Source organism: Coffea arabica, chromosome 11e (genome assembly GCF_036785885.1).
Source record: "Coffea arabica cultivar ET-39 chromosome 11e, Coffea Arabica ET-39 HiFi, whole genome shotgun sequence".
In the NCBI taxonomy this organism is placed as follows: Eukaryota; Viridiplantae; Streptophyta; class Magnoliopsida; order Gentianales; family Rubiaceae; genus Coffea; species Coffea arabica.
This window is the reverse complement of record NC_092331.1, coordinates 61,710,688-61,728,824: the sequence shown is the minus strand read 5'-3', so window position 1 is coordinate 61,728,824 and position 18,137 is coordinate 61,710,688. Positions and strand designations below refer to the sequence as shown.

The following is an 18,137-nucleotide window of genomic DNA, read 5'->3' as shown; positions in this document are numbered from 1 at the left end:
TTGGCGTTATAGCTCGGCAATAATGATTGGATGATATTGGCCTAAACAATGCAATCATGCATGTATAAATATACCCTTGTTTGGCCATGGCATGCTCAGGATGCAAATAACAATATGTAAAGAATGGATAGACAGTGAGTGGTGTGTGTACTACTTAAGGTCCTCAGTGTAGCCTGAAAGTCAGCATGCCTTTTGGATTGGGCTGTGGGTTTCCCTTAAGTAATGAGTGTGTGTTATTTGCGGTTGTTTGGATAAGGAAGAATGGATAGACAGTGGGTTTATCATTCATAAATTTAAATGAAGTGGTATCGTAACAATAGAGTAGAGCTTTAATTCAAGATTTGCTACACTTGGTTATATGCCACGGGAAAAGGAAATAATTTCGTAAAAGTCTATTTCATCCCATACACAATTAAGCATCATACGAACTAAAGTATCTCAAATAAAAATAACGGATGATAAAATGAGCATGTTAAACATCCTGCGAGCTCTAATTCAGAAGCTACGTCAACGGCGAATGGCTAGTTGTTTGCATTGAGATACATGTGAGCCGTTAGATTTTCGTTCTAGTTATGTATGCCCGCTGCGACATATCGAAATTTTGACTGCCCTGAACGAAGTCCCTTGGATCCCCGGCATCTGCTAAGGCACCGAGCGCTACTTCTTCATTGAAGTACATATCATTGGGTACATTGTCTCGGATGAAGTAAACACGCTGAGCATTTTGAAAAACACGCTGAAGCAAACAAATGGAACCACACAAAAAACAAAGGGCAAAAAACCTTAGCCGCCACTAAACTATTTGTCAGATCTTGTTTTGGCCATCAAACTATTTTTCGTCAATAATTGACCACTAAACAACTTAATCAGTAAATTCGTGACCATTTAATCAATAATTGCTCTTAATCTGTGAAATTAGCAGTACACGTGGCAAAATACGAGGGTAATTTTATCTAACAACTATGCGACCGTATTCTCCTTTTAATTTCTTTCCTCAAACAATCACCGAATGGAAAATTATATGGAGGAAAAAATAGGGACTCAATTGGGAGCCCCAAATCTTCAGCCACAAATCCAAGAAGCCGAAGAAGAAGACAAGAATGTCGAGGCGCTCTGCTAAACCTAGATGCTTCTGCAAATTAACAGCAACGATGAAGACCTCATGGACAAATTGGAACCCAGCAAGAAGATATGTGGTCTGCCCAGGAGAGGTAAGATTTTTTCTGGAAATGATGCCTTTACCAGAAGAAGAGTGAGCTCTGAAAGCCATCTTGCGGAGAAGCTCCCAGCCTTCGTCTGGGTTAAGAAATCTCATCCGGTGAATGAATCCTTTGTCGTCGGCTAATGAAGAAGCAATCTTGTCTGCAACTCCGACATCCCGAGTGGTGAGCAGCACTTTGCTGGCGGTTGGTTCTTGAGACAAAAGTGCAATGCGGAGGCACTCCCAAGCATCGGCAGAGCAGGCATCATCCAAAACAATCAAGAATCTCTTGGACTGCAGGAACTGGTAAAGCTTCTGAGCCAAGTCCAAATCTGAAAATGGGGCCATATCATCCTTGGCTCGGCAGACATGTTGCAGCAGCAAATCTTCCAAAATTTTTCTGGTGCGGAAGTCCTTCCCCACCATAGCCCAAGCAAAGCAATCAAAATGGCGGCCACTTAAAACCTCCCATCTTGCTTTACTGTCTAATCCACTAAAAATTACCCGGCACTTTTGCCTCGTGTACTGCTAATTTCACATATTAAGAGCAATTATCGACTAAATGGTCACGGATTTACTGATTAAGTTATTTAGTGGTCAATTACTAACGAAAAATAGTTTAATAGCCAAAACATGATCTGACAAATAGTTCAGTTGCCGCTAAGGTTTTTTGCCCAAAAACAAAAACACGCTGAGCATTTTGAAAAACAAGCTGCCGGAGAGTATCCGTGAGAAACACCTAATCACCACCAATCGCACAGAATAGAAGCAGCAACAATAACAATTAAAGTTCAATTACTCAAATGCGATTAGCTACGTAAATGGTACTGATGCCATAAACCCAAGTTGACAAGATTTACCTGCGTTCCAGTTATCAAAATACACCAATTGTTCATAGCTTAGCTACAGGAATTGTAATAGAAAGCCAAAATTTCCAAGTTAAAAATTCAGCCCTAATTCGTACGGAAGTGTACCAAATTAATTACCTCCAATAAATAAAATGGGGATCTGCTAAACAAAGCGCACCTCTCTGCCAATTTCCATAGCACAAAGCCAATTAAACGAGCTTATTGGAAGCACAGCGAGAAGAAGAAGACCACCTGCTCCCTGCGCAAGCCGTGTGTCCGAGTTTCTTGTAGCTACCTGGAACAGAACAGCTCACTGAAGGTGTCTCCGTTGAAGCTAACGAGAGTAAGCTTCGGGCAAGTTTTTAATGGCAGCTGCCCAAAATTACCACAAGCAGCTTTGGAACGAAAAAAGTAGGACGAATTTGCTCGGGAAGAAAAGCTTTCAGATGTCGACAGGTAGGTTCCACATAGTTCCACATATGAGCACCTGCAAGTTGAAATTCGGTTTGAGGAAAAGGAATGAAGAGTTCCGTAGAAACAGCAAAGGTTTTCTTACTTCCGAGCCAAAACAATATCGTACTCCAAAATCGCCACTGTAGACATTTCAAAACAATGCGTTGACTTTTTTTTTTGTTTTTTGTTTTTTTGTCAACACAGGGGGTGTCCGGGTCAAGACCCGAAGGCGGCCCGACTAATCCCCTGCGCCTGGAGTACAGCGCCACCCCAACCGCACCCAGGCGTTAGGTGAGGTTCGATCCCACGACCTTGCGAGTGGTTTTCCAGCCGCAGACCGGGTGATCTAACCCCGGGGGCTAGATGCGTTGACTAACCAGTTGTTTTTTTACTACATATATACTAGTAGTTTTTTACTACCAATTTTTCAACTGCTAGTATATGTAGTCAAAAAACTGCCCAATCGAAACAGACCCTATGTTTTTTAGTAGCAATTATACCACCAAAAAAACTGAGAGATCACCTGAGACAGCTTCGGCCCAGTCCAAGTCTACCGTCCTGGTCTTTAACATCCGTGGCCCCAAGTTTGCGGATTTTCATAGCCTATAGCCGAGGATCAAGGCAGATTTATAGGTTTCAGATATGGACTTTAAGCTACAGCAGCCCAGATTTTCAATAACACTACAGGCCTTGGCCCAGTCCAAGTCCACCGTCCTGCTTCTTGTGCAGCAGCCGCAGGCGCACTCTGCGCAAAACCTCCCCAGAAATCAGAATCAGCAATAAACCCACACCGGAAAATGGCCGGCAGTTCAAGACGAAGCAGCACTCGGAGTAGAGGCAAGCCCTCCGCAGACGCCGTTGGTGATGAGTCAGTCCACAGAGTAAGTACGAACGCTAGACCTCGAAGTTATAGAGGCAGAGACCAAAGCCTCATTCGAATTACAAACGTGAGCAGCAAAGTTTTCCTAGGGTTTGGAATCCTGTTCTCCTCGATCGCCCTCTTTTTCATTTTCCGATTGGTAAATACTAATGAAGAGCCGGAAAAGCCCAGGGTTATCACGCCATTTCCCGCTCCCAAACTCATGGAACTTCCCATGGTGAATATTTGTTCTTTAATTTAGTATAATTTCAGTTTTCCACTTTGTTTTATGTATCCTAATAAATTAAATTCAGCTACGAGGATGATTTTTCCTTTTTCCTGGCAGTTTCAAGGGGAGCACAAGGAGAGCTTGTATTGGGGAACCTATAGACCTAACGTTTATTTTGGGATTCGTGCACGGTATCGACTCCTTCTCACATTCTGCTCTGGAATGTCAAGAAAAATTGCTGCTTTTGGCGTGCAATTTTATGTGGTAGAATGAAAAGTAGGGTCTAAAGGAATCTAATCGAGCCAAATGCTGTTGTTTTCGAAGGCCAGCTTACCTTCATTTATTAATATGTATAACGTCTAGTTGACTCATGGAACTGAGCTCAAGCTGAGTTCTAGACCTTAAAAAGAACACTGCAGACTTGGTTTGATCCTTCGATGTTTTAGTCTCAGTGAGCACTTATCGAGCTGGGCTTAGTTCATATATTGAGTATCTTGGTTCATCTTTCAGCCTCAATGGAACCAGAAAGACTCCCCAATATGTTGTATAGTTTTTCTGATGGACTTCTAGTGTGACTTATGATGCTTTATGAAACATGCACTGTGTGGACTGGGATCGACATAATCATGTACTTTTTGGTGTTTATTGGTAGGACCCCACAGTCTTTGATTGCTGGTTTGATGTGGATTGGTATTACGAATGGAAGGTATGCCATGCGACACATCTGCCAAGATTCAGATGAGCTTAGGACATATGGATGGACAGAGCATAATGGACGGGATTATGGACATCAAATTTTGGTTGACCAAGATATGACCTTGAAAACAAGTTTCCTCAAGTCCAAGGAGCATGGGAGCAGCTATGGTGGAGACTGGGCTGTCCGAATTGAAGTGGAAAATGATGAGTAATCCCCATTAACTTAAATTTTATGGCCACTTTCTTAAAACCAAAAGGCAGTTGGTTGCTTTTAGTGTATAAGCCTAGAAACTGAAAGTCTTCCCAAATGCTATTCTTTCAAAAGTAAGTATTGGATGGAATTTTATTGACGTGAATGTGTCACTTAATTGTCTAGGTAATTTCTCTGTACACTCTTTGATCAATATTTTATTGTTATCATGTAAAATCTTCAATTCGTCTGATTGTGTTTTTGCGAGTCTCCTTTCTCTCATTAAGCAACTGCTGAACCAGTTATATTGTTAATAGTTATGTGAGAATGTCTTTGCTTGTTGGATGCATGCTTAACTTTGATGCTGAGGAACATAGAATATAGTGGGTGCATCTGGAATGTTGAGCATGAAACTACTTAGTGCAAAACTTTCTTTTGGAGGTTATCACATTTGTCAAGGACATGCTCTAGACCTCGGAAAACAAAACTTGCTGAAATTAGTTCTCATTGCTAATAAGCTATAGCATCTTAGATGCTATGCTCATCTTTCATGTCCTGTGATTTCTTTCTTCTCTAACAGCTTTGAAATTGTTGACAGAGTAAACCTTAGTGAGGAAATGTCAAAAACTGTGCATCTGTTCTTCTATATGGATGATGAAAGTGGAAATGCACTAAATTTGGGTAGCGGAGCCACAGATGTAGATGATGAATCTATCCTAGCATCTGGATATCGGAGTGATGTTGGCAATTGGCAGCTACTTTTAAGTACTGAGGTATGATACTGAAAAATTAATATAAATCTTAATTGATAAAAAACTTCTAGTATTTTCACATCTTTTAAGTTACAGTATGATGCCACATGGAATGTTTGTTGGTGTCCAGAATAGGAGGATTACAGTGCACATAAATTTTATTGAAGCTATGGGATACTTTTTCAGTTATGTCCAGGATTTCTGTATCTCACTGTGAGTGTGTTTGTTCGCTTTTTTTTTTTTGTTTTTTTTGCAGGATGAATTTGAATTTCACTATTCTGGGTTCAAGACACCTTTTGTCCATAATTTATCTGATCTTGTCCAATCAAATCTTGGGATCCAAGTACATGAGTTTGTCCTCCCTAGTTTTCTGATCTCGACCTTGTTAATAGCTTTGCTGCAAGAATGCTTGTAGTGACTTTTACAGCATTTGGTGGCTTTTGCACCGTTGTTGAGTATGATATGTAACTCCTCTGCCTTTCTTAAAGTTGTTTTTGTCTACTTTTCAGGCAAGGAAGGTGGGTCGCTTGCAGCTTTCAGATACATCAGAAGGGTCATCAAACATCTTAGTGTTTCAGGTTTATTTCAGCAATCTTATGAGCTCCTGCTTCTTCAGTCTGTCAAATAAGACTTCAGCTCAAGTCTCTCTTTGTATTTGCAATTTTAGTAACGACTTTTGTGTATTCAGCTCTCTGGTAGGATACCTTTCAAGGCAGATATCATTTTCCAGTCTGGAACTCTTGCGCAAAAAGAGCGTGCCATCAGTCTTGCAGGTGCCTTCCGCTGTCGACCTTTTATTATCTGCACTTCAAAAGAAAAAGAAGTGTTCTTGGATAATATATAGAAAAAATATGGTGCTGAAATTTGCATAATCTTTTGAAGGTATTCAGGCAAAACTGATGAATTTGATCTTGAGCAAGTATTTACTGTTCTTAAGTTTGTCAACTTAAATCTGGTTAACAACACAAACTTTAGATGCTTTATATTCTCTCCCTGTTCAGGGTGGTTGTAAAGCTTAGCTTAACCTGAACATTTAAATCTTTGCCAACTCCTTCCTCACTCTTTGTAGGTGCCTCATTGACCAATAAATTGAGTGAGAAGCAAAAAGACTATGCTGACAAATTCGAAAGGTGCTTCAATCTTGGTGATGAGGTAACGACCAGTTTATCCTTGGGCTTCATAATCTTTTGAACTTAGATGAGTACTTAATCTCTCTTAGACCAGTTTCCAAGCATGATAATGTGGGCTACAACAGCCCTATCCTACATATTCTATCCTTGACTTCTCATCTTAGATTATTCTATGCATTACATGAAATGTATGCTGCAGGATTACTTAGAGTTGCTAGCTAGTGGGGTTAGATAAAACTTGTGCTTTGGCATGTCAATCACTGTAATCATCCTTTAGAAATAAAATACAGATGATGTAGGATGTGAACTATCATTTCATAGAGATTCATTCAATAAAATGCGAAGTCATTGGCTGTATTCTCTTCCACAGAGTTTATTGATGCCAAATTATATGCATAAGTATATCAATGTTCAAATCATGCTTCCAAGGCCATCAATGTAGTTATTGGATGATTGTACAGCCAGTGTGCAGTGTGATACAACGAATTCATCTGAGCCATTTCAACTAAGAAAATTGTAAGTTCACAAATCATTTTGGGTGCTAAGATTGTCTACGCCAAAGGATTATTGGCTCTATGTGACTATTTTTGCAGTTGAAATGAGTCATCCTTCATGTTGTCCTTTTTCAGTTTGAAAGCAATAATGCATTTCTTGAAGTGTTTCTGAAACTTTCATTTGGTCTTCTCAGCTTGATTCTGGATCTGTGACAGTGGGTAAGGCTGCACTTGCCAATCTGCTTGGTGGTATAGGATACTTTTACGGGCAGTCACAAATTGCACTCCCAAATCGCCCTGATGTTAGTTGCTCTATTTATTATCCTTAATGTGGTTCCGATGTCCTTTTGAGGCTTTACATAATTGTGAATCTTCTTGTCTTTGTGAGTATTGTACTGCTTACAAGCTCTGCTTACTGTAAATAAAAAATAGAAATTTTATATATTCTGCTCATGGATCTTAAAAAATAGAAATTTTATACAGAAATTTTACTCTAACTGCCTCTGGTTGCTTAACAAGATTTGCTGAAATCATTGTATATGTCTAATTCTGTTCACTCTTTACCATTTATTTGATTTAAACACTAGTTTGCATCGTTTCTCATGCTTGCTTCACATTTTATGACTTGACAAGTTTACAACTCCAAAGGGGGAAAAAAGGGTTTATGACTCAAGGAAGGTTCAAATTAATGAGATTACATCTTCAACTTTTTGAATTATGCATAATCCATTTTGGATGGGTCAAATAATTCTTGCTGGTAGCTAAATATAGTTGCTGAGTACTTGCTGCAATCCATGTGAACTGTGAGATCCTGTAAAAGTGAATTTGCACTAAGCTTGATGGGGCAGTGGTTAGGGTATACATGTTTGTTTTCTTCTTCTCTGCTTTGTAAAAACCTATTGCATCCAGAAGCAATTATATTCTCTAGTCTCACTTGTATGCTTTCTTTGTTTGATCACCAGTAAATCTACACAATCATTAACTTGTTCCACTGCCAGTAAATCTACACAAGCATTAATTTGTTCCACTGAATTTGATTGTTGTCAATGTCATGCTGCATGCATCTGAAAATTTCTGGAAGAGTCAGTTTTAAACCACCATAATGTAAGACAGACTAGCATAGCGTGATTCTGTCTTGTATTTTGCTAATAACAGCATAGATGGACAATCATCTAATGTAAGACATGAGTTTTGCGACTACCCATTGTACTTTGATGCATCTAGTGCATGGACTGTTAGAATTACTACAAACATTCACTTAAAGTATTAGAAAGAAAAGAAACAAAAGCAAATGAAATACTAGATACTATTTTGATGTGCTCTTATTCTAGATTTCCATCCAAAAATTTTTATTTTGTAGTTAAATCATATGTGCTATGCATTTTGGGTTGTTATTTTAAGTATTGGAGTTTGACTGAAATGTTTAGCATTTCTGTGGTAAATTATTACCACTGGGGCTTTTGACAAAGTAACGGTGGGCTATGTTCTGATGCAGAAAAAGCATGGTGATGACTTTATTTCATATTGGCCAGCTGAGCTCTATACAGCAGTTCCAAGTCGTCCCTTTTTCCCCAGGGGATTTTTGTGGGATGAGGGTTTCCATCAGCTACTGATCTGGTAGGTGGTTTTCTGCAGCTTTAAGTTAGTTCTGTCTTTAGTCAGATGGATCCTTATTTAGTTTAGAAGGTCAGCATAGTTTAGAAGATCAGTATAGTTTTTGGTATTCTAATATTTCATTTCTTCTTAACAATGATCAGGCGTTGGGATATCCATATTTGCTTGGATATTATCGGACACTGGCTAGACCTAATGAATATTGATGGATGGATTCCACGTGAGCAAATTTTAGGTGCTGAAGCTTTAAGGTGATAAATACAGTCTTCTTCTGATATGCTTAGTTATCATTTCAGATCTCATATACTGTTGATCTCTCTTTGACAAGCTATTTATTTGAATTGGCAGTAAGGTCCCAGAGGAATTTGTTACCCAGCATCCAACAAATGGGAATCCTCCAACATTGTTCCTAGTTTTACGCGGTAAACTTATCTTTCAATAATTTCTAGTCTTTTTAAGTGCTTTAAGAATTGGGCTGCTCAGTTTGCTTATTTGGTTTGTGCTGAATTTTGGTAAGAATACAATCATATTGAGCAAAGTTATAGTGCTTGCGTATATTTTTGAATGGTCTATTTACAATAAACGGAAATATTTTTCACTGAATGGAGTTAAAAGAAGGTGATGTTTGTAGATCATCGTGGATCTGGTTCAGTGATAAGCAAAGAAAAACTTATGATTTATTCCATGTTGTGTTACAGATTAATCTTTTAATAGATCATCATATGTGCCAGAAGCATGATTTTAATGTTTATGTATGAAGGCTTGGCTTGCTTTATGCAGACCTTATTTGCAGCATTAAGGCCAAGAAGTTTGCTGCTGGTGAGAGGAAAGAGATATCAATCTTCTTTGATCAAGCATTTGTCCGTCTTGAAGGATGGTTTAAATGGTTCAATACCACACAATCGGGTAAATACCATTATCTTTCTTGATTCCCATCATTTAAACCGTGAGACAATGTATTGCTTAGTTTACACAGCAACCTTGGAGTCTAAAGATCTTGGTGGTTAGTTTGCACAGCAACCTTGGAGTCTAAAGATCTTGGTGGATAATTTAGTTACTTTGTTCCTCTAACTCAAAAAGATTGAATACTGGTATTAGGTATGCATTTCTATGTCAAAAATGAGTGCATGTTAAGCTGAAATTGGCTATTTAAGGCTTAGTTTGTTAGTTACCTAAGCATTGTACGAGTCTGAAATCAATTTCTAAACTTCCATAGCTTTAATGTAATTGGTAGCTTCTATCATGTTTAAGCATCTTATGAGAAGTTCTACCTGCTGTATTTGCAGGAAAGGCTGTGAGCAGCTATTTTTGGCATGGAAGAGACAATAAAACTATTCGTGAATTAAATCCAAAGGTTTTGTGCCTGATTCATTAGTAAACGGCTTAACTGTATCTGGATATGCACGCTTAGTTGCTTAATGTACTTGAATATTGCTTCATGGACGTCCTAAGACACATATTACTGCAACATGCGAAGTTTTATGACGTCTGGCTGCTTATTCCACATCTTAATGAGTTTGAAATAAATACCTAAAAGGTTGTAAAATACAAATACAGTATCAGCGCAATAATTTGGAAGAAAGACACAATTCTAACTGCATTGTATTTTTAATACATATTGTGATTTTGAAAGAGATTAAAGGGGCTTCAATTTCAAATGGAGCTTCACATAAACAATCTATGCTTATTCTGGAGTAAAGTTTTTGCTGTTACTCTGCTGTTTATTCTCAGATCCACTTGTTCCATTCATGAACGTCCTTGTTAGAATAATTGAAAATTGTTTTACCTGTTACACCAGAATAATTAGATGTTTCTTTGCATTTCCAGACTCTATCTTCTGGACTAGATGATTATCCCCGTGCATCACACCCAAGTGAAGATGAACGCCACTTGGATATTAGATGTTGGATGCATCTTGCTGCAGATTGCTTGCATTCGATTTTAGAATTTCTTGAGAAGGAAAATGAACATGGAAAGGTACAAAATACACCATAATACTATTTTTGTATGCAAAGATTTCTCTGTAACATAATTCAAAGTCTATGATGAACTGAAACAGGAGTATAGGTCCACAGCTAAGCTGCTTTCTGATTTTCAGCTTTTAAATGAGGTCAGCTCTAATTTTTACTACAGACATGTTTCCTTGTAACTGGATATTAATCTCATTTTGGTCTATCCATCAAAAAACTATTGCGTTTATCTAGGTTTTGGATCTAAGGTTTGTCTACGTTCTGTCCAGATGCACTTTGATGATGCATATGGAGCTTATTTTGATTACGGGAATCATACAGAAAACGTAAGCTATCTTACGGTTTTGTGGAGTGATGACAGCAACTTTTTCTTGCATAAAGTTACTGATGCTTTATTTATCTTTTCCTTTATTTCTTTTTTCTTTTTTTTTTTGGAGGGGGGGGGGGGTTGGTGGGGTGGTTGGATGAGTTGTCTACATGCTTCATGTCAATAAATGTTGAAAGCGTGTAAGAGGGGGATTCTTATGAAACCAAATTGCTTCCAAAAGGCTACCTGTTGACTTAATGTTGAAAAGGAATATTCTGTTACTGATGCATTATAAGAAACTAGTAAGGAATTGCCCTTCCAGGTTCGATTAAGTTGGCAAGTTGTGGAGACAGTTAACGGTCACCCAAGTAGAGAGCTTATTCGAGAAGTTTTAGAGAAACCCGTGTTGAGACTGGTTCCTCATGTTGGCTATGTCAGCCTTTTCCCACTGATGGAAAGGCTTATTCCACCTGTAAGTTACTATGACCTTCCTCTTTGCAACAACTTGTACTTTAAAATATTTCTTGTTACCATTCTCTTCACACTTGGTCAGCCTTTTTGTGTTATCTGGGATCAAATGATATACTCAATTGCAAGCAGGGATCCTGGATACTAGAAAAACAACTTGACCTCATTTCAAACAGAAGCACTTTATGGACAAACTTCGGGCTGAGGTCTCTTTCGAAAACGAGGTAAGGAGGGGATTCTCACCTATTAGTTTAACAGTCACTGGTTTTCATGCAACGAGGTACATATTTTTCAACTCATCGGCAAAGTGATTATATTGAGAAAATTGTACAACATTAATTGAAATACAAATAATCTGCCACAGCTCAATTTACATGAAACGAAATACCGAGCATGATCCACCATATTGGAGGGGGCCTATATGGATGAACATGAATTATAGGATTCTCTCTGCACTTCACTACTACTCCAGAGGTACAAATAAATGAGAAATTAACATTTTCTTCTGAAACTCTTTCTTATAAAGTTGATGCTGCCTTGGTTTGATCATTATAGAGGATGGACCATACAGACAACGTGCCAAGGCGATATATGATGATTTGAGGAACAACTTGATCAGGTATGGTGTGTGATTAGGCATTTAGGCACTCGCACATCCAAATGCGCAGATTGCAAAAGATACTTTTCTATCATCACGTAACCAATTTTTCTGTGGCAGAAAGTTCTGTTCTAATTTTTTTCTTTTTAAAGATGATTTTGCCACATATAGTATATGCTTACAGTGATTTCGAGCTCTCCTTTTTATCCTAGGAATGTGGTTAAAAACTACCATCAGACTGGTTACTTGTGGGAGCAGTATGATCAGCAGAAGGGAAAGGGAAAAGGTGCACGCGTGTTCACTGGTTGGACATCTTTGGTGGTATTGATCATGGCAGAAAAATACAATGAATGTTGAGAATATTCATAATTGCATTAATGTGAAAACCAAAAAACAAAAAACAAATTAATACGAAAACCCAAAACAGTGTCACCTGAAGGATCATCAAGTATTATCTGTGGTTCAATAACTGGAAGGGCAGCTTCTTGGTGGGGAGTTTTCATTGTTGTTCAAGGTTCAAAAGAAAGCCAAAGAGGAAAGCCAGCTAAGGTCCTATCCATTGTTATGTAATAGCTAAATTTGCAATTTTGGCTACAAAAGATGTAGCGACAAAACTGCAGACTGTTGCATTTGTATTATTACCATCTGTGCCAAAAAAACTCTCGTAGATTGGGAAAATAGGGTTAATAAAAATATTATTGTTATGAAACAACTAAATGAATTGATATGGATGTCCATTTCCTTCTCTTAGAAGGTCGGTACATGTATCTCTCCTAAGAGCATGTGGTACATTTTATGGAACAACTCAGTTTATGCACAAGCATTAAAGATAGCTCATGTATCATTAAGTTTGTTTTATCTGTAAATAAAGATCATCCAACGTCTCTCGTAACCTATCAACAATTGAGTGAATGAAAATATAATTCTCCTTACTGTTTACCTACTTTTCTCTACTCCACTTTCTTCTATATTTTGTTGTTTCGTTCGTATATAGTTCACAATATAAACCACTACATCAAATATATATTAAAATTAGTTTTAGAACGATTGTTTTTCAGTGTAGTCTATTTGAACTTCACTGACTGCAGTACTTCACGATAGCGACTACAAAATCCTGGTACTATAGGCATGTTCTAACCTACATCCATTACTGAGATACTGCGTACAATCTCAAAGTGAATAGACAAATTCCCATAATCTCACAGAGTGAAGGTATGCTTGGTTCTCAATCTCGTACTTTACATGATACAATTTGCCATCCAACAAGCACAGTTTGCTTGTCGAGTTGTACAACAAACCTTTGGTGTCGAGAACGAATTCTGTTACCGTAGTTTGCTGACCTTGATGAAAATGACATGCATATCCAGAGCACAAAAATCAAACTTCCGGCCGCTGATCTTTGTGAGCACAAATTGACCTGATGTATGAAGCATAAAATCATCAAATGAAGTCTCACGGGAGGGAAATTTTCCAACAGCAATCAAGACAGAGGTGATTAAGATTCTAGCCTCTGATCCATCTAAATTTCCAGGTCAAAAAGCAAGGTAGAAGAGATGTGGCAGTAGGAATTCCCATAACTTGCTCATTGTTGCCAACAAAATTTATCCTAACAGGAGCAAAAGCTTTTAAACCAACAAACTGAAAATGAACAGCGAACAACTTAAATGTATGGCTAGTCTTCTGACATCTCTGTTTCCTCAGCCATGATGATCTCCATATCCCTCATATCTCTCTTTAAAACATTGCCAAGCCTAGCAATAGCCTCCGTCTGCTGTTGCAAGACCTGTGTCCAGAAAAGACAAAAGTAGCCTCTTTACAATTTGAGCATAATTTACATTGAATCATTCTTCACCATGAGTTATATGACTTGTTTTAGGCTGGGCATGCATTCAGACATATTTTTGCTTGCTTCATGTAATTGTGTCATAAAGTACGTGAGCCACAAGGGTGAGCATATAAAATTTGCAATAAATATCTGGGGGTGCAATGAAGGACAAAGCTTCAAATGATACACTGATCATTCTTTTTCCTGCATTTTATTGAGTTATTCCATCATTTACACACGCATATCAATGAAAGTGATGTACCACCTCCATGTCAGCAATGCTGATTAAAATGAGATTTGACAATACCTCCTGCATGTCCAAAAGACTTTGCTCATGTATTTTAGTTGATCCAGGTATATACATAGATCTACCACCAAGGCCATTGGCTTGAACACGAGATAGAGTCAGTAGATTTTGAACCCTTCTAGAAAGTTCTGCTCCTGATCCTTTTAACTGTCAGAATTTACTAGTAAATACAAGCTCCATTACAAGCCACATCATAAAAATCTTACACAGATCAAAAGACCTGGATCAAGTACCTGTCGAGTTAATGCAGCCAACTTCTCCGCCAATTCAGCTTCTCCCTTCATCAAAGGTGATCGACACCCTTTGCCTTCCAATGCCTCTATAATTCGCATTACCTGTGTATCATATGAGACTATATTCTTTATCTGTTGCATAGCAAAGTCCAGTGTACATAGCTAGTGTATTGAACATTCTGTTTTCCTATGTTACTCGGACTCGGGTATAGGTGTCGGATTCGGGTATGTGTCTAAGTGCCTGATTCGTCAACCTTCTAAAATTAGGATACAGGGACACTTCTAAAGACTCAGACAAGAGTACGTGGGTACAGCAAAATTTCAAGTAAAAATAAGAATTATACAGTACAGCCAACATACAAGTCATAGCTCACTAAGGATTGGAGAATTCTAAAGTAACCAACAAGCCATAGCTCAAAAGGATTCCAGTAGGACTCCAATGCAACAAGTCTTCTGCATCTATGAGTTTTCTCACCCAGTTCTTCTCCTCTTGCTTCGACATCAGACCTCACAAAAGTCAAAAGTGTCCAAAAATTTTTCATTGCACACATATCCCATACCAGCACCAGTGTCATGGCATGTCGACATGGGTACTTTGGGGTCTAAAACTTCATCTAGATGGTATTCCTTAATTGTTTCTTCTAAAACAAAGAGACACGAGTGAACATTACAGGATTATAACAAAATTAAATCTCCTAATCATTTATATTACCACTTGTATTGCAGCAGAAAATGCTTAACTATCAGATCAAAACACTAGCATCTAGGACAATATGATAAAAATGAAGTATAATGCCAGACATCTCACCCTTAAGAGGCGCCTCTGGAGACTCTGCTCCTTTTGTTGCATCCTCCGAATCCAAGGAAAAGTGTCTGCTTGGAAATGCCTTTGAAGCTGCATAAAGGCAGGTTAACAAATCTAGTACACTAACCACAAGTTTGGTATATCAAACCAAGAGAGCAAGAGAGTACCATTTTTACATTGCTCTGTGTTATTCGCAATCTCTCAGAATCTGAGACTATAACTTCATCTTGTAGCTTATCCAAAGTTAAAGAAACACAATTCAAAAAAGAAAATAAATTCAGGTATCCCAAGCTACAATCAGATAATGTTGATAGAGAAAAGAAAGAACACGATTGCAAGGTATCCCAAAGACTAACATTTAATTACCATAAAGGTATGAAAAGAGGATTAACAAAATAAATTCTTGGTGAAGATACTGATAGATTGCTCGCTTTATTGCCCGCCAAGAAACAATATAATAGTGTTTGGATAGCTAAATTTTTTCACATAATATTTTGCTTGCATCATAACCACATTTTCCAACCCACCTTTTTATATTTTCAAATACCTTTTTATCTCACATACATCACATTACAACAAGTGCTATAGTAATTATTCCAAATAATATTTCAAATGATACTCTATCCAAACACACATTATTTAACATGAGAAAGAGGCACTACTTATGCCATCTAGTGAATCTAATTATAGAGATTGGATACACAGAAATTTAATATTTAAAAAAAATTCTTCAAAGAATGCAGATTTGGCACATCGAAATGAAACAAATGTGAGTTAGGAAGGCTTCAACAAAAAATTTTTTCCAAGCACTGAAGCCATCCTCATTTCAAGGAGGTAATGATCATCCATCCGGTACCTTGAGGCGCTGTGACAGATCTTTAAATCCCTGAACAAGGTGGGGCCAAAGTCGTTCTCGATCAGAACTCTCCATGCCTTCAAGTTTCCCCATGGCCTCTGCCCACATTATCTAACAAGCCAAACTAATTCACAAGATTTACTACAAAGTCTCGACATGTAAATAAAAGCAACAGAATCAGAAGTATAACTCAAACCACATTGAACTTACATCTGATACACCAGCAGGTTTCACCCTATATTGAGGTTCAGTCACGCTGAACAATAAATGCTGCAAAACCACAAACACATATTTTAAAAACTTCATAAACATAGAATGGAGAAAATTTTGGGAACCGAGAAAAGATGCTATCTAATCATTTTTTTTCTAAGAATGAGAGACGAATACATTTCATCTGCAGCTTATTCTTGCCACCAATTTGTTCCAAATTGCAACTATGTGTTGGCCTATCACTACATTCAGTGTTTCATGCAATGAATATTTTCCTTTCTCAGACTTCAGCTAAACGAAGGCAACGTAACCTAACCTACCATCTCTCCTTCTTCAAAGGGGACAGAGAATCATTGCTAAATTACTAATTAATAATTAACAAAATAAAGTTACAATGGCCAAATGAATTCAAACGTCAATGTCCCCAAAATCCACGTTTCTTCACCCAAGAATTTTACCAATTAAACAAGAATCGAGCATAAACAGAATTAAAAAATCTGACAAGGACAAGGTCAATGATGAAAAATCGAACCTTAAATGCATACTTAGGGTTCCCAGGCTCCTCCTTGTAAGCATCAACAATAGCCTAGTATAGTTCACATAGCAAAACCATAAATTTAAAGGAAAACCGCCATATGTAGATGCAAACTAAATACAGCTACGAATTTTTCCAAAACAAAAAAAAAAAAGAACTTCCCTAGTTAGGCTTACTTGAATATCACGATCGGCAAGAGAAAAGGGGAGAGGAGCAACTGGAGCCATCTGAGTGGTCAATTGAACATTTCCAAAGGGCAATGCCGGAGTCACAGCGGGCTGACCAAACGGAGAAGACTGCACTTGGGTGGCAGCGAACGGCGTCGAGAGACCGAAAGGGCTTGAGCTCTGAGGCGTCTGAAAGAAAGAGTTCTGCTGCGATTGCTGCTGCGAGAACGGAGTAGAGAACAGTGAGGTTCCGAAGCCGGTGCCAAACGACGGGGTGGACGGCGTTCCGAAGGCTGGGCTTGAAGATGGAGTGGCGAAGGCAGGGGTGGAAGACGGAGTGCCGAAGGCCGGGGTCGAAGAGGGGGTACCGAATGCAGGGGTTGAGGAGGGAGTCCCGAAGGGCGGGGCTGATGATGGGGTGCCGAACATTTCCGGTGGTTGATGGCGGAGCTGGGAGAAGCGGAGGGCTTTGGGGACGGCGGAACCCTTAGGGAGGGTGGTGGGTGGAGGTTTTAACTTTCAAGTTGTTGCCGCCTTTTTTTTGGGATTTTGGGGGGAGTATTTTCTTTGATGAAACGCTTGATATTTTAAGCTAATTAACACGCGATTAAAGTCCTTGTTGGGTTTGCTAATTGGTAAATAATCCCAAACCAAACCAAAAGCCAAAGAGTAAAAACAGCAGTTGCCAGTTGCTCAAGCCACTCAAAGAGTATTATCTTGCATATAATATAATCAAAGTAGGACTTAAATTTAATGCGTAATTTGACTGGTGGGTGCTGTTGGTGTACATGGCATATTTACCCAAACTAAAAATTTATGTTCGAATTTGAGATCAAATTAGGCTCAAGAACCACTCAAAATATATGGTCAGGTGTCTTGATATATTGTATGGATGATGTGTTTTAAGTATTCTTTTTATTTGTGCATTACTGTAATATTATATATGAAGAATTTATTTTTCAAAAATAGGCCAATTCAAAAGGAGTCTTAGATAATTTAAGCCACTGATGTGTTATTCAATAAATATGGTCAGGTATTCGCACCGATGCAGATTAATGAATTAAAGAAATAGTTAAAAGGAACAAATTGATTATCTTCCCCTTCAAAATGTGTACGAGAGTGACTCTTGAACGTACTCCTCAAATTGTTTACAGCTGATTAAAAAACAGAGAGACGATTGAGAACCAAGTTAGTGACTTTGCAGTTACTAATAGCAAGTAAAATTGCAAAACTGCACTCCGTAGCCTCGTACAAAGCAAGCACGTTAAGTAAAGACTTTCGACGTCCTTTCCTGCGTCTTCTTCGGCTCTCCTCTCCTGGGGACAAATTGAGCATATAGGGCATCGTTCAAGACTTCAGATGGGTCTGAGGAGATTTCGGTATTAGTTAA

At 38.3% G+C, this 18,137-nt stretch overlaps 2 protein-coding genes and 1 long non-coding RNA gene across 6 annotated transcripts; 1 reads left to right on the top strand and 2 right to left on the bottom strand.

Annotated features, from left to right (window-relative positions):
* Positions 1-419: 419 nt before the first annotated feature.
* LOC140021727 (uncharacterized) lies at positions 420-2,191 on the bottom strand. The gene is made up of 2 exons (XR_011825673.1): positions 1,890-2,191; positions 420-782 (listed from the first exon to the last, which is right to left on the bottom strand). It is a non-coding gene; the product is annotated as an uncharacterized lncRNA (long non-coding RNA).
* Positions 2,192-3,215: 1,024 nt separating this feature from the next.
* Positions 3,216-12,570, top strand: LOC113715732 (mannosyl-oligosaccharide glucosidase GCS1-like). 2 transcript variants are annotated; one of them, XM_027240022.2, is made up of 22 exons: positions 3,217-3,599; positions 3,708-3,781; positions 4,243-4,494; positions 5,075-5,249; positions 5,485-5,571; positions 5,738-5,806; positions 5,917-6,001; positions 6,298-6,380; positions 7,047-7,154; positions 8,348-8,469; positions 8,610-8,717; positions 8,815-8,888; positions 9,247-9,372; positions 9,753-9,820; positions 10,294-10,443; positions 10,526-10,576; positions 10,706-10,762; positions 11,066-11,215; positions 11,344-11,435; positions 11,576-11,685; positions 11,767-11,830; positions 12,022-12,570. In XM_027240022.2, the coding sequence occupies exons 1-22, from the start codon at positions 3,300-3,302 to the stop codon at positions 12,164-12,166; spliced, it is 2,550 nt and encodes an 849-aa protein (XP_027095823.2). In that variant the 5' UTR covers positions 3,217-3,299; the 3' UTR covers positions 12,167-12,570. The 2 variants fall into 2 exon arrangements, with proteins under 2 accessions (XP_071928534.1, XP_027095823.2); XM_072072433.1 differs by lacking the exon at positions 7,047-7,154 and having other exon boundaries at positions 3,216-3,599.
* Positions 12,571-12,812: 242 nt separating this feature from the next.
* LOC113715733 (nuclear pore complex protein NUP54-like) lies at positions 12,813-17,424 on the bottom strand. Of its 3 annotated transcripts, XM_072072890.1 has the most exons (10): positions 16,757-17,418; positions 16,578-16,631; positions 16,046-16,105; positions 15,836-15,946; positions 15,147-15,212; positions 14,983-15,069; positions 14,175-14,276; positions 13,942-14,088; positions 13,471-13,592; positions 12,813-13,228 (listed from the first exon to the last, which is right to left on the bottom strand). In XM_072072890.1, exons 1-9 carry the CDS (start codon positions 17,174-17,176, stop codon positions 13,482-13,484), a joined length of 1,158 nt encoding a protein of 385 aa, XP_071928991.1. In that variant the 5' UTR covers positions 17,177-17,418; the 3' UTR covers positions 12,813-13,228; positions 13,471-13,481. The 3 variants fall into 3 exon arrangements, with proteins under 3 accessions (XP_071928991.1, XP_027095825.2, XP_071928992.1); XM_027240024.2 differs by having other exon boundaries at positions 12,813-13,592; XM_072072891.1 differs by lacking the exon at positions 15,147-15,212 and having other exon boundaries at positions 12,813-13,592; positions 16,757-17,424.
* Between the last annotated feature and the right edge of the window lie 713 nt (positions 17,425-18,137).

Excerpts from the sequence above, each read along its gene's own strand:
- LOC113715732 (XM_027240022.2), top strand. The coding sequence starts at position 3,300 with ATGGCCGGCAGTTCAAGACGAAGCAGCACTCGGAGTAGAGGCAAGCCC. Across the intron at positions 10,577-10,705 it reads ATTTTCAGCTTTTAAATGAG|ATGCACTTTGATGATGCATA; the intron begins GTCAGCTCTAAT and ends CGTTCTGTCCAG. Across the intron at positions 11,831-12,021 it reads TTGAGGAACAACTTGATCAG|GAATGTGGTTAAAAACTACC; the intron begins GTATGGTGTGTG and ends TTTTTATCCTAG.
- LOC113715733 (XM_027240024.2), bottom strand. The coding sequence starts at position 17,176 with ATGTTCGGCACCCCATCATCAGCCCCGCCCTTCGGGACTCCCTCCTCA. Across the intron at positions 14,089-14,174 it reads TGGCTGCATTAACTCGACAG|TTAAAAGGATCAGGAGCAGA; the intron begins GTACTTGATCCA and ends AAATTCTGACAG. Across the intron at positions 13,593-13,941 it reads GTCTTTTGGACATGCAGGAG|GTCTTGCAACAGCAGACGGA; the intron begins GTATTGTCAAAT and ends TTCTGGACACAG.